Here is a 15742-nt window from a genome sequence, read left to right on the forward strand (position 1 = left end):
TTCCCTTTTGCAAAGTGTTCCTTTCCAACATATATTGATACTCATCTACCTGTATTTATTGTTCCATCCTACATGATTCCGTTTTGGGGTAACCCAAGGTCTATGTATATCTGGACCGTGGGGTAACCCTAGTCCAATCCTTTTCCTAATCCTATCCTGCCCAACCCAAACTAGACGCACAAGCCCGTGCGGGATACACATCCTGTAGGGCTTCCTAAATCCATTCCTAAGATTTTTTTTTTTTTCACTGTTATTTGATATCATGCAATGGCGTGGCTTCGTTTGTAAGCGTAGCCTACAGACCAGTAAACAATATGTCTATACAGTGACCGCTCAACTTTGTGATTCCTTACAAAAATTGTCATTTTGCAAACACACACACGCACACACACACACAATATATATATATATATATATATATATATATATATATATATATATATATATATATATATATATATATATATATATATATATATATATATATATATATATACTGTATAAATAACACACACACACACACACACACACATATATATATATATATATATATATATAAAACACTCACACACATATACAGTATATATATATATATATATATATATATATATATATATATATATATATATATATATATATTTATATATATATATATATATATATATATATATATATATATATATATATATATATATATATATATATATGTGTGTGTGTGTGTGTGTGTGTGTGTGTGTGTGTGTTTATTAGTCAGTTGTTCATTTGTTACGGGATGGTCTCAACATGGTTAAGTTAGTATTGCTAATATCAATTACACATCTATTATTATTTCATGCAACATTTATTCATGTATTTATTTCTTCAGACAGATTTTGGAGTAACTCGCCTTAAACGTAGTGACCCAGTAATGAAAGGATTATTTCATTATCTTTCAAAATTACGGTACTTTTCTCTCACTTTTTTGTTTACCATGTCTCACTATTCCCAATAGTAACAGAATCATATGGTCTGCGTTGAACTTCCAGTCATTATTTAGTCTCATTGAGGCTTGAACTGACGTCATCTTGTGCAAGTCCAACTCTGTAACGATAAAGAAAAGAAGTTTGTATAAACATTAACAAAATAATCTACAAACTAAACCAAGAGCAAAAAATTGATGTTTGATAGACACTTAAAAAAATCTACAACCTAAAGTAAGAAAAAAAAAAATGATGTTTGAAAGATGTGACTTAATATGGTGTTATTGTTAATTATATTAAAGTATCTGATTTAGATTGTTATTACTTCTCTTTTAGTTTATTTTTTTCCTTGTTTTCTTTCCTCACTAGGCTATTTTTCCCTGTTGGAGCCCTTGGCTTATAGCATCATGCTTTTCCTGTTAGGGTTGTAGCTGAGCAAGTAATAATAATAATAATAATAATAATAATAATAATAATAGAGGCTTCAGATTTGCTGGCTCCGAGTTAAAAAAATAAAAAAAAATAAAAGAAAAAACATTAATTTATTCTTATATCTTTCCTCTGTCTTTCTCAGCTCCATCGACTCCTGGTATTTCGATGAGCGTGTTCAGAACGTGTTTCCAAATGCATTCTTGTGACACTTGACATTTTTCCTAGGGCTGTTCCATTAACAAACGTCAGGGAACATTCTATTTGTCACTGACCAAGATGGCTGTCGGAGAGACGTACTGAATTCAGAATCCAGTTACAGGAATTGTTGACTTTTACTAATGAGCAACATTTGGATTTACCATAAATATGAAATACAATTATAAATTACAAGATTGTAAATGTGAATTTCATAATAACAGATGAAAAATACAATTATCAGTTTTCCCTAAATTATTTAACCATGTTGATTTTACAATGGCTGTTTTTTCTGTGTTGAAGGGATCGAGAGTCCAGAGGTCTTTCTATGACAGCTATACCCACAAATTTTCTTAGTCCATCAATTCATCGTCTTCTCATCCTTCCCTTGCTTCTTTTGCAATCTCTAGGGACCCATTCTTTTATTCTTAATGTCCATCTGTTATCTGTCATTCTCATTATATGTCCTGCCCATGACGTTAGAATATCCTTTACATTTGTTAGCTCTTGTATCCTTGTTGCTCTTTTTCTGTCATTTAAAATTATTCTCATCATTATTCTTTCCATAGATCTTTGAATTGTAACTAGCTAATGTTATAGGCTTTAGTAAGGCTCCAAGTTTCTGATGCATAAGTTAATACGGGTAGGACCATCTGATTAAATTCTTTTCATTTTTAGAGAAAGTAGCATTTTAATTTTCATAACCTCATTCTGTTTACGAAAATCTCTCCATCCTATGCCTACCCTTCTTTTGATTTTGGTCTCATGTCCTGGGGAAACACATATCGTCTGTGCTGAGTACGTATATTTATTAACAATCTCTGGAAATTCGTCCATAACCGTTATTTGTTGTCTCTGTATTTTCATTGAACATTATGTAAGTTTTAGTCATATTCCTATTCAGCTCTAAGATTTCTGTTTTCTCTATTCAAATCTTTTATCATGTTTTGCAGTTCCTCCCATGATTCACTAAACACAACTATATAATCTGCAAATCTTAAGTTGTTAAGGTATTCCCATTAAAGTTAATTCCTATATTTTCCCAATATAAATTCTTAGAAACTTCTATGCACGCTGTGAATAATATAGGAGAAATATTGTCTACTTGTCTAACTCCTTTCTCAGTGGGAATTTTCTCACTATCGTCATGCAGTTTTAGGTTCACTGTACTTCCTGTATAGATACCTTCAAGTGCTCAAACATGAGATTCCTCTATTCCTTGTCTTTGAAGGGCTTTCATTATAGCTGAAAGTTTGACAGAATAAAAAACTTTCACTTAGTCTATAATTACCATACGTAGTTGTTTGCCATACTCTGTTGATTTTCACACACACACGTGTGTGCGTGTATATGTGATTGTGTGTGTGTAAACGTTTTAAAGAAGTACCTAAATTATCTTTACTCAATTATCAGGGGTGAGATCTCTCATGAAAACCAACATGCTGTAAGACTGAAAAAATGAAACTATGTTAATGGTTTGCAAAGCATAGTCATCAAATAGGCTTATATGGTGATGGTGTGCTAAGTTGTAGCACACTCTGAACATTTAGAAATATGATTATAAAAAATACTGCGGCTAATAAGACTAGATATGATTCCATCTAAAGAGAAAACGTTGGAGGGAATATTAAAGCAACAAAAGTATAGGGTAAGGATTGGCATAATGACAAATTTGTGATTTGCACAGCTTATTTTCAGCAACAATTTTATCAATAAGATAGAATTACGTGACATTTATAGAAAATAATAATTTGGAAATGAATAAACTTGAGAACTAGAGATCTTTTCAGATTAAAAAAAAAAACACTCCTACCTTAGCATCTCTCACTTGTAGGCCTATGCTCGTTTGCACCGTCATCGTTGAAATCTGGTTAAAAGATTCAAAATGAAAAATCGTTAACAAAGACTAGAAAACTAATGAATATCAATCTAAGTTTAAATAGGGTAGATGAATTATTTGTGTAAACCATTTTAAGACCAGCATTTTTTTAGATATTTGAAACTGTTTGACAGATCACGTTGAATAAGATTCCTGAAGTCCAAGTCTTGTGCTTCTATTAAAGCGCAGGTTCTTGTTCAGGGTTGAGTCTTAGCCTTTGTAACGGCGCCTCAATTATTCGTGTGGTGTAATGTGTGTGTTTGAGGTTTTAATATTTCTTTGCTTTATAGTTTTATTTTCTGTATATGTGGTATATAATTTGTTTTTTATTTTCATTATTATCTTTGCTAGGTAAGAATTCTCAACGATTTTTCCCATCTTCATATTTGTGTTGAGAATATCAAATTGCTTCTTCCATTTCTAATTTTATTGTATTATCATTATTATTACGTGTGAAGCTACAACCCTAGTTGGAAAAGCAGGATACTATAAGCCCAGGGGCTCCAACAGGGAAAGTAATCCAGTGAGGAAAGGAACCTAGGAAAAATAGAATATTTCAAGAACAGTAACAGCATTAAAATAAACATTTCCCATATACCATAAAAGCTCTAACAAAACAAGAGGAAGATAAATAAGATAGAAGGAAGAGAACAGTGAAAGACCATGGTACAGAGGCTATGTCACTATCCAAGACTGGAGGACAATGGTTTGATTTTGGAGTGTCCTCCTAGAAAAGCTGCTTACCATAGTTAAAGAGCCTCTTCTACCCTTACCAAGAGGAAAGTGGCCACTGAACAATTACATTAAAGTAGTTAACCCCTTTGGTGAAGAAGAACTGTTTAGTAATCTCAGTGTTATCAGGTGTATGAGGACAGAGGATAATATGTAAAGAATAGACTGGACTATTCGGTGTATGTGCAGGCAAAGGGAAAATGAACCAAGCCAAAGGACCCCATAACTCTCTAGCGGTAGTAAGTCAACGAGTGGATGGTGACCTGGCCAACCCACTACCTATAGTCAATTTTTATTTTAGCGAGGTAGATTTGCACCGACTCGCAGCGATGCCCTTTTAGCTCGGAAAAGTTTCCTGATCGCTTATTGGTTGGACAAGATACTTCTAACCAATCAGCGATCAGGAAACTTTTCCGAGCTAAAAGGGCACCCCTGTGAGTCGGTGCAAATCTGCCTTATTAAAAAAATTGACTATATAAACAGCAAAATTGTGTTATTCTTCATAATGTTCTTTTAATGCATTGCTTCTTGTTCTAAATTATTACCGGTGCAGAAACATTGTCATATATTTGTTATTTTTGTCCTTTTAAATTCGCTCTATTTTTAAAACATTCTAAGTACTTTTACATGAAACCTTATAAGGTGCAAAATTCATGATAATGTTTGTGTCAGTCACTTTTCTGTCCTCTTGAATGATTGAAGTTATAACATGACAGAAACGACATACGCACATACATACTATATATATATATATATATATATATATATATATATATATATATATATATATATATATATATATATATATATATATATATATATATATATATATATATCATTTTAACACCATAAGCCTTAATGCCTTTATCGTAGTGGTTGGCTCTAAACTAAAGACCACACGAGTCTCATTATGGCTGAGCTTTTTATAGACTCATGCCATTAGTTTTATCATAGAACTTAGCTGATGCTGTATCACCTGATAGTAAAAAAGACACATGTGATCTATCTAAAACCTTCTGGTATTCTATGTTTAATATTTTTTTACATCACATCATTCAAAATGATATCTCTAGTCTCTGAAACTCTTTGCCATGCACGACATTCTCTCCAAATATCTGACTAATTCGACACATTCGGTTTCATCTCCAACTCTGTGGCTGTTTCTCTTTCACACAGAACTTCTCATCGATTCCAAAAAGTCAACACATTCACTCACATTAATGTATTGTAATTTATCGAGCCATCACACTACAGATGTAGCCTACATGTATTAACGGACCGGTGATTGCAGCACCTGCGCGCCAGGTGACATAGCTGTCTTGTTACTACCAAACTCACACGAGAGGTTAGGAGTTAATTTGTGCTCCAAGCCAGGATGGGACTAAAATTGAACACTGCGAAAAACGAAGCAGGTATATGTTACAAAAACGTGTAACTAAAATTCAAACTTGCAGCAAATGTTTTTATGATGGATAGGCTGACATAAGTCTCTCTTAATAATTTATATATATATATATATATATATATATATATATATATATATATATATATATATATATATATGCATATATATATATATATATATATATATATATATATATATATATATATATATGCATATATATATATATATATATATATATATATATATATATATGCATATATATATGCATATATATATATATATATATATATATATATATATATATATATATAATCTGTTTTCATGTTGTTATTGTTCTCAAATACTTTATTTTAATTGCTCATTACTTCTCATTTATTTCCTTTCCTCACTGGGCTATTTTTCCCTGCTTGAGCAGTGGGTCATATTAAAACTAAAAAAAGATAATTATATGTTTTATGCTGATAGTCAGAGGGTTGGAAACCCTTTATGGATGCCCAATAGTGGGTGCAGTTTTTTTATTTTTTTTTGGCTATAGTAATGAGAACCGAGATGGATAAATATTCATTACGGTTTAAAGGTGCTTTTTGCGATATTATGATTATCTATGATTTATATATATATATATATATATATATATATATATATATATATATATATATATATATATATATATATATATATATATATATATAAATGCATAGTATATGAGTTAACACACATATACACGCGCGCACACACACGCGCATATATATATATATATATATATATATATATATATATATATATATATATATATATATATATATATGTGTGTGTGTGCGCGTGTGTGTGTATATATGTGTGTGTATGTGTGTGTAGAAAATATACACACATGTATGAATTTGCATAGATGTACTGTATAATAATTAAACATTATTTTTGTCATTATAACATCAAACGACGCTTTATATTAAATATCCATTTACACTATACTCAATTTGGGGATGTAATTGGAGATTACACTATTTTGAATATCTGAAAATTTTCCGAAAATAATTCTTTTATAAATGGAAAACGCATCGAAGCTCTGTTCTGTCGAATTTACGTTGCATGATATGTTATTATTATATTTATTTCCTTATTTCCTTTCCTCCCTGGGCTATTTTCCCTGTTGGAGCCCTTGGGTTTATGGCATCTTTCTTTTCTAACAAGGGTTGCAGCTTAGCAAGTAATAATAATAATAATAATAATAATAATAATAATAATAATAATAATAATAATAATAATAATAATAGACAAATTTCCCCTTGGGCCTATATACAATTGGGATGACAATACGAAAATCCTCTTTTTTTCGTTTCTTCTACCTCGGCTGCATTGCTCTGTGCATTCTAATTTTCAGACATTTCCTCCTCATTTAGCTGTCCAACTTCTTTAACTATAATTAGCTTTGAACGATTTTTCTAAGAGTATTTGAACGTCTGTTCGCGAAACATCTGGATGTAATAATCTGATCTATAGTTTGTAGTTTGGCGTTCGTAGGCCCTTTGTGGTTATTATTATTATTATTATTACCAGCCAAGCTACAACCCTAGTTAGAAAAGCAAGATGTTATACGCCCAAGGGCTCCAATAGGAAAAAATAGCCCAGTGAGGAAAGGAAATAAGGAAATAAATAAATGATGAGAACAAATTAACAATAAATCATTCTAAAATCAGTAACATCAAAAGAGATATGTCAAATATAAACTATAAAAAGACTTGTGTCAGCCTTTTCAACATAAAAACATTTGCTGCAGCTTTGAACTTTTGAAGTTCTACTGATTCAACTACCCGATTAGGAAGATCATTCCACAACTTGGTCACAGCTGGAATAAAACTTCTAGAATTAAGTGTAGTATTGAGTCTCATGATGGAGAAGGCCTGGTTGTGATGTTATTAAAGGTAACTCGTGAATGGAGGAGGTAAAGGACAGGGCAGTGTTCTAGAGGCTGCTCAAATTAACATATGATCAGCGCCTGAGGCCCCACTCCATAAAGCTAGGACCAGGGAGGTCAGGCAATGGCCATTGATGACTCCGCAGGTAGACCTAGACTCCCCCAAACCACACATCTTGCTCCCTAGGAAGGTGAGGTTGTAGACACTACTAGAAACTATCGAGCTTGAGCTGGTCTTGTACTCCCGTCCAACAGATTTCCAGACAGGGACATTTCCTTTAGGCTACTGTAACAATATTTAGTGTCTATACAGAAATCCCTAGATTCTGGTCGAAGAAGTTTCCCAAGATTGTTCTCGAAATTGGTGTTACTTTTTAGTGTTAATCGTGAAGCCATTGTTCAAACTTAGATAGACGGGAGTAAGTGAACTATTTTCTTGTATTATGGCTGGATTCTTAACAAATTGATAGATTGAAACGGCTAGTTTTTCTTTGTCTATGGGAACATAGTATCTGAGACTCCCAAGAAGAAATGCTTTTTCCCTTTATTCATATCATATATGTTTGATGTGGGCTTCGGCCTTGAAAACAAATATGCTTCTTATGCAGATGATGATACTCTCTTTTGCACTAACTCTATCTCATGAGCACAGACTAGTAATTGGTTAATGTTTACAACGTTCTTGTTAAAATAACTGTGAGGTGTATAAGGTTAATTACATTGAATCCCCCATATCAAGATTTTTCAAGGACAATTGTTTTTTCTTTAGTGATGCAGCTTATTTAACACATTTGATAAGTCCCTTTTGATATTGATATAGAAAAAGTCTTTCAAGATTTTTTTGAAAAATATCTATCCCGAAGAAAACTGTTTTAATTCTTTTACTCCGTCATGTTTAGAATATATTTTTAGCCTGTTTAGTTTCCACCTGCTGAATTTCCCATTTTTTTCTGGAAAAAATAGTACATCAAATTTCTTATTCCCTATTTGGATATTGGCCCTTTAAGTAGATAGGATAAGACTTCACATTTCTGTGCATCTGTTGTATTTCAGGTCTTCACAAATTAGGGTTGTGGTGGCCAATGTGGTAACGTCTCTGACTGGTAAACGCCAGACCCCAGTCCCGCTGAAACTCGTTAGTTTCTTTGGTCGCTGCAATTTCACCATCCTTGTGAGATAAGGATGGATGGTTTGGGGGAGCCTATAAGCATATCTGCTGAGTCATCAGCAGCCATTGCCTGGCCCTCCTTGGTCCTAGCTTGGGTAGAGAGGGGGCTTGGGCGCTGATCATATGTATATATGGTCAATCTCTATGTCATTGTCCTAGCTGCTATGGCAATGCCAGTGTCCCTTACCTCTGCCATTCATGAGCGGCCTTTAAACCTATAACGTAGTACTAGGTATGCAACTGATTCTAACAGTAGCCTTTTTTCCTTTATTGATATAAGGCTTAGCACTACAAAGTATTTTAGAAGTATTATTATATTGTGGAATAACCCTTCCAATTGAATGAAGAACTCCGTGAAACTTCAGAAAATAAAATAGTGCAATCTCTTTTTTGTTGAGCAGATTGACATTGCCGTAATTTTTGCAACATATTCTTAATATTCTTACCTAAGTATACTTCTCATTTAATTGGACGAACAAGCAAATGATTTGATCGTAGAAGGAAGAGAAGACAATGGACTGAGGAACTAATATAATTTGCGGGTATAGACTGACAAAGTAATAGCTGATGATGATGATGATATCTACAACAAATACAACTACTTCCAGTCCACTGCATGACAAAGGCCTCAGACATGTCCTCTTATATATATATATATATATATATATATATATATATATATATATATATATATATATATATATATATATATATGTATACTGTATATATATATATATATATATATATATATATATTGTATTTGACATCGTATTTAACTGTTCCAATTAAACATCATTAAATTATCGATGTTCTAAGAAATTCGTAGACACCCAATTGGATTACCTAGGCGCAATATATATATATATATATATATATATATATATATATATATATATATATATATATATATATATATATATATATATATATATATATATATATATATATATATAAAGTTTCCTTTGTCTAAACCACGGCTCAATAAATTCAGCCATTAGAGTATAAACTAAGCTATCGAAGCAAGAAAAAAAACGTTCATTTTCTCAGCGAACTCCTATATTATGCACGAGTGTTCTGCTATCGCTAAAACATGATAGTTTTGGTGTTTCATCGTAACTGTGGATACGTTACCATTGTATCAATATTTAGAGCTTTGTTTACTTGAAAACCAGGTGCTATACATGACAGCAACTTCTTTGGCAGCTACATGACATGCCGTTATCTACACATCATTATAATAAGTCACTTCCGTCCACAATTAATGATGCTTGTGTATACTGCTCGTCTAAACAAAATGAATAAGAAAAACTAATTCTGCAAAAATTCAAAAGTTACAGACCACGTATTAGTTTGTGCAGACTTTACACGATAGAGATAACTATGTGTGAGTGTGACGTAATACATCTATTTGCAACCGAGGAGGGTGTGTAGTCACACTTACACTCAGAGCTCGTTGCTAGGGTACCTTAGTAAAGAGAAAGTGGGAGCGGCAATTGTTGGTGTTGGTGCCACACTGCAACTTCTAGCTGACGCCTTTTCAGGGTCACAACTGTTTGGGTTTCCAACTCCTCTCCAGCATGGTAGGGGAATTAATTTCCTTTTTTCATACTTGAGGGGCCGATGGAAATGGCAATCTTATATCAATATCTAGCATTGACCTAAAGTAACAAGAAAAATAAGTGGGGTGAATGAGGAAAAATGGGTTTAACGTCGAAGGAAGAGCTAGGCTACACTTCTAATATAATAAGGGACACTGCACGAATTAGGAAAAATGGGAGGGTGAGAGCTGCAAATGGAGGCAGAGAATCAGATAAATACGGAAGTGTGCAATAAATCCTTCGAATAACACTTAAACAAGATATTGAGTTTTACTTTGCTTGTGAAAATCTTATGAAAACTATCTTTTACTTATTCTAGTCTGTATTTCCTTTAAAATCAGTCAGTTTTGAACTGTGGTTCATTTAGTGTGTTAGTCCTTGCTTCAGTTTTATCTGAAATTTTCTACTTTGAACTACTTAAGTCCCATTATATTTATTGTCACGCTGAGGTCCTGAGATATATAGAAGTGATTTTCTATGTTGAGGATGAATAAACATGGCTTCGTTTCTCGTATTTACTTTTGGCACCAAAGTAGTTTACAAAAAAATAGAAAATAAAATAAAAATTTTAACAGGGCAATATACGATAAGGGATGATTCCTATAAAATTAGTTTCTAAATTATTATAACATTAAAGTAGATGACACTTTAGTTGCGCTAACAAAAATAAACAAATGTATTTGCTTTACTGCAACTCAAGATTATAACATTTTCCTTTGCCGTTTTCTTTTAGTTTCCCTCAGATCTGGCTAGGCAATAACATTGACATCTCACCTCCTTTACAAGAAAAAGATTAAAAAAAAACCTATTCACATCGTGCATAGTATCAATATGAATAGTATATTCAGATCTATCTCAATATAATTAGTCTTGCTAAGTAAGGGCAGAAGCAAATATTGTCTTAGCAGTATATGACAGCCATTCTGTTAATACCGTAGTAAAAGAATCAAGTATAATCTGGTACTTTCTGTAAAATCAATTTTCTCTTGGGTATTTTTCTCTTTTGTGATACTGTATATGTTTCAGAGTCCAAGTTACAGATCTTTTCATCCCTACTGTATAGCTGCACTCAGATTTTGACCTTACCATACCTCCGTTCACGTTTCCTTCTACAGTATCTTGCTATCCAAATCCGTATACTTTCAACTTCCCAATGAAACTTCGCATTGGAGGCGTTCCCCAGTTGTACATGGACGCTGAATGGCATCGCAAGTCAGTGGCCTAAATTCGTAGGTTTAGTCTGATACATCCACAATCTGCAGTGAAAACCTGGGAAACACAAATACTATCCAAAAAGGTAAAAAAAATGGCGGCAATTGTTCCGATATAGCGGAATATATTTTTATGAAAATAGAATTTAGTGTTTTTTTTTCCTATACAAAACAATGGTAGCTTTAACAGGCAAATGTGTACAATATTAATAATTTAAGCTGACAATGTTGTTACTTTTTAATATCTACGAATGCGCAGGAAGAGTATTTTCGTTAAATTTCAAATAATACAGTTTTTTACATGCTCTTAGATACACGACAAAATGGCTGTAGGCCTACTTGAAACTTAGGCCTAGATAGCGCATGGATTCCTAGAAGGGGCCCTGCGAGAGACTGACTGTGCAAGCGATTGTCTGATAGAAAAAGACAAATATTTAGACAGCCAACAAATTAACTGACTATTTTGCCATTATTTAGTATGATTGCAGAGATGATAAATTACATATTCCTGATGGTCCATATCTGACTCTCTTCGTTAATAGGTTATAGAAGAAGGTATAAAATGATAGTGTTCAGTGAAACTGAATTTTCTCGTTCTTCTCTCACCCTGAAATCAGACCAGGGCTTTATGAGTAGGCATATAAACAATTTTGCTAATTTCAAAGTTATGGCCTTGAATATGATAACCTATCAGTTTATTCCACTTTCGTTAGAAACACAAGAGCTAAAATATTTCGTATACATGCCAAAAACAGCAAGGAAAGTTGTAGAACACTCTTCTTAATCAAATCTGTTTCTGCAGGGCATTAGCATCTAAGAGTGTATAAGGCTGATAAAGTTAGGTTAAATCGTGTGAGTAATTGCAGATCTGTTTTGGCAGTTGTGTCAGGAACATAACTTTTTTTTTCTTTTTATACCAGCAATTCACATATCAGAGGTCGCCATAAAATGGACTATATATAAAGGTATTCCGCACTCTGTTATGAGCATGGGAAACTTAGTTCTGCTTATACTCATTACATATTACCATTTATACACTGAAAAGCGTTATTAAATAAAACATACTTCATGTATTATAAAATCGTACAGTGTGTAATGATTGTATGGTGAACTTAGTTTTATTATCCGACTTCAGCAGTTGGGCTTGTAACTCAGGTCCAGACTCTCAGTCTATTTACCTAAAGTGTTGTGTCAAGTTACGTTGCCCATAGTTCCCCTTTGACGTTTGTAATGTCTACCTCCATAGACCTTGATGTCGACTACTCGAGGACAAGGTAGGCGAGACCGTGAAAGTATATTATGGTAAATTACACCCAAATTCATAGTTTTCAAATGTTAGAAAAGCTCCTTTATGTTTCAGTGTATCATACGTCTACACTATGGGTCTATTCGTCTTGCCTCCGCTCAGACCCTATGATAGGTTAGGCTAATGGGTCTTAGCCTAGGGTACATCTCAAAGTTTGAAATGATGGGTGTTATAGACATTTATTATATGAATTAATTTGTCAGAAATATTAAAACTACAGTACACAAACGGATCATTAAATGTCTAACCCATCTATTTTTTCCATTAATGAGTAACTTGGGCGTAGTTAGGCCTATCCAGACTCCTCGTATTTGTCCTTGTAAGCGCAATATGGTTGGATATTATAGTATTATGGGAACTTTGTAATCGTGTCACAGCGAGTAAATACAGTTTTTAGTAATGTTACGTAATATGTTGACTATTGTATATGTGAAAGGAAAGACATCGTTGGTAGATACAAATTATTGCTAAAGATTTATATATGAAGAATTGTTAAAGAAGATCATAACTATAATTCAAGAAGTGTACCCAAGTATAGATTTCCGAAAGAACAACGATAAATTTCCCTGACATCTACCAAACATTTATTGGAGGTTTATTGTATTACCCAGGTTCGTTTGTACTTAGAAGCATGCTGTCATTTCTAAAGTTATGCATAAACTTCAACACGAATGAAACATTCGTTTGACAAGTTCAGTGTCCGTTTTAGTTATATGCATTTGACACGTTAACAGAATTCCATTCGTTTGGCAAGTTCAGTCCTTTTGGGAGTTGACCGAGTGCATCCCAGTAGTCACGTTTGCCTGTAATTGCGTTTCATTTCTATTCTAGCAACAGACTTGCGTCAGCAAAAAATTAGTGTTTGGTCGCCATTGCATATCTCAAAGGCACGTTACAGCTTGCAGATTTTAATATATTCTATTCCCTTTGCCATTTAGTAGAAAATATTCATTACTTTCGCTATTGGTGATGTCTAAAAATATCGTAGGTATCCAAATTGTAAAAGGTAGGCTTGAGTATTATAGTGATGTGATAGTATATATATATATATATATATATATATATATATATATATATATATATATATATATATATATATAAACCTTGTGTCTGAGTTTGTATGTTTAATTAAATAAGTTTTTATTGTCTAAAACTGCTCATAAATATAAAAAAATGTGGTAAGAGGGGATGTTATTTGAATTATCATCGTTGCCATGAAGACAATTATTATCAAGTTGAGAGAGAGAGAGAGAGAGAGAGAGAGAGAGAGACGCTCGATGAGGAATGCAGTGTCCAAAATGTAAACAAACGGTTATATCGCAGGAGACCGGTCCAAACTAGTTCCAAACACACCCGTTTGTGGGTTTAGATGAAGCTCGTATTACATGGATATCCTAAGTTTGAAACTTACCTTCAGACATCTTTGTCATTCAGCTCACAACCAATGGCGGTATCTGGTATGTGTGACACTGTTGCCAATGCCTACTCATTCGTGGCTTTTTCTGTACCTTTCTGTTTCATCTATAAATTATGTTTTTTCCAAATTCGAACTTCAAGGTAACACTATCTCGTTCGCTGTGTAAGGATTTCTGGGTTGGTATAAAGTTGAGGTTTTTTATATTTTAGTGTACGTGTCCATTCCTTCGAGAGTGCAATGCATGAAACTTAGCGTCAGTTATATATAGTCCTATTGATAATGATGAGTAGCGTAAGAACGGTTGGAGAGAGAGAGAGAGAGAGAGAGAGAGAGAGAGAGAGAGAGAGAGAGAGAGAGAGAGAGAGAGAGAGAGAGAGGTGTTTATCCTAACTAAGCATCGGCTTTTCGAAGACTCACATCTTTCCTTTTATTTGCTGATCCTGTCCCGATATTCTTTCATTAATTTATTTTAAGAGTGTATTAAATTCAAATCGAACGGGAAAAGTATAGGGAAAATAATAACTACGTGGAAGGTTGCCTTTCATTTTATGGACACTTAATAAATATGACATAAAACTACATTGTTTCCTTATGTTCGGATGCACCGGAGACTAGATAATTATTACTTTAGTTCACTTGCCTACTCCCGCTTCTTAGTATGTGGTGCGCATGCTCATACACACTCGATTTTATGTATTTATATATATATATATATATATATATATATATATATATATATATATATATATATATATATATATATATATATATATATATATATATATATATATATATATATATATATATATACACATATTATTACTAGCCAAGCTACACCCCTAGTTGGAAAAGCAAGATGCTATAGGCCCAAGGGCTCCAATAGGGAAAAATAGCCCAGTGAGGAAAGGAATTAAGGAAATTAATGAATAAATAAATAAATTAACAATATATCGTTCTAAAAACAGTAACAGCGTCAAAACAGATATGTCCTATATAAACTATTAACAACGTCAAAAACAGATATATCATATATAAACTATAAAAAGACTCATGTCAGCCTGGTCAACATAAAAACATTTGCTCCAACTTTGAACTTTTGAAGTTCTACTGATTCAACTACCCGATTAGGAAGATCATTCCACAACTTGTAACAGCTGGAATAAAACTTCTAGAATACTGTGTAGTATTGAGCCTCATGATGGAGAAGGCCTGGCTATTAGAATTACCTGCCTGCCTAGTATTACGAACAGGATAGAATTGTCCAGGGAGATCTGATTGTAAAGGATGGTCAGAGTTATGAAAAATCCTATGCAACATGCATAATGAACTAATTAAACGACGGCGCCAAAGATTAATATTAAAGAAACATTATCAATACTGAGATCCGGATGTTGAAGAACCACCGTCCTTGACCTACTTACAATCATACTTTTAGTTTTGTTAGGATTCAACTTCATACCCCATAATTTGCACCATGCACTAATTTTAGCTAAATCTCCATTAAGGGATTCACCAACCCCAGATC

The 15742-nt window shown here is 33.1% G+C and overlaps 1 protein-coding gene across 1 annotated transcript in view; it reads left to right on the forward strand.

The window, feature by feature from the left end:
* The first annotated feature begins 12657 nt into the window (after nucleotides 1-12657).
* LOC137624229 (uncharacterized protein PF3D7_1120000-like) overlaps nucleotides 12658-15742 on the forward strand; it is a 147872-nt gene continuing 144787 nt past the window's right edge. Inside the window, exon 1 of the mRNA XM_068354735.1 lies at nucleotides 12658-12768. Within this exon, the coding sequence (XP_068210836.1) occupies nucleotides 12747-12768 (22 nt within the window). The 5' untranslated portion in view covers nucleotides 12658-12746. The remainder of the gene's footprint in view (nucleotides 12769-15742) is intronic.

Source organism: Palaemon carinicauda, chromosome 31 (genome assembly GCF_036898095.1).
Source record: "Palaemon carinicauda isolate YSFRI2023 chromosome 31, ASM3689809v2, whole genome shotgun sequence".
NCBI classification, from domain to species: domain Eukaryota; kingdom Metazoa; phylum Arthropoda; class Malacostraca; order Decapoda; family Palaemonidae; genus Palaemon; species Palaemon carinicauda.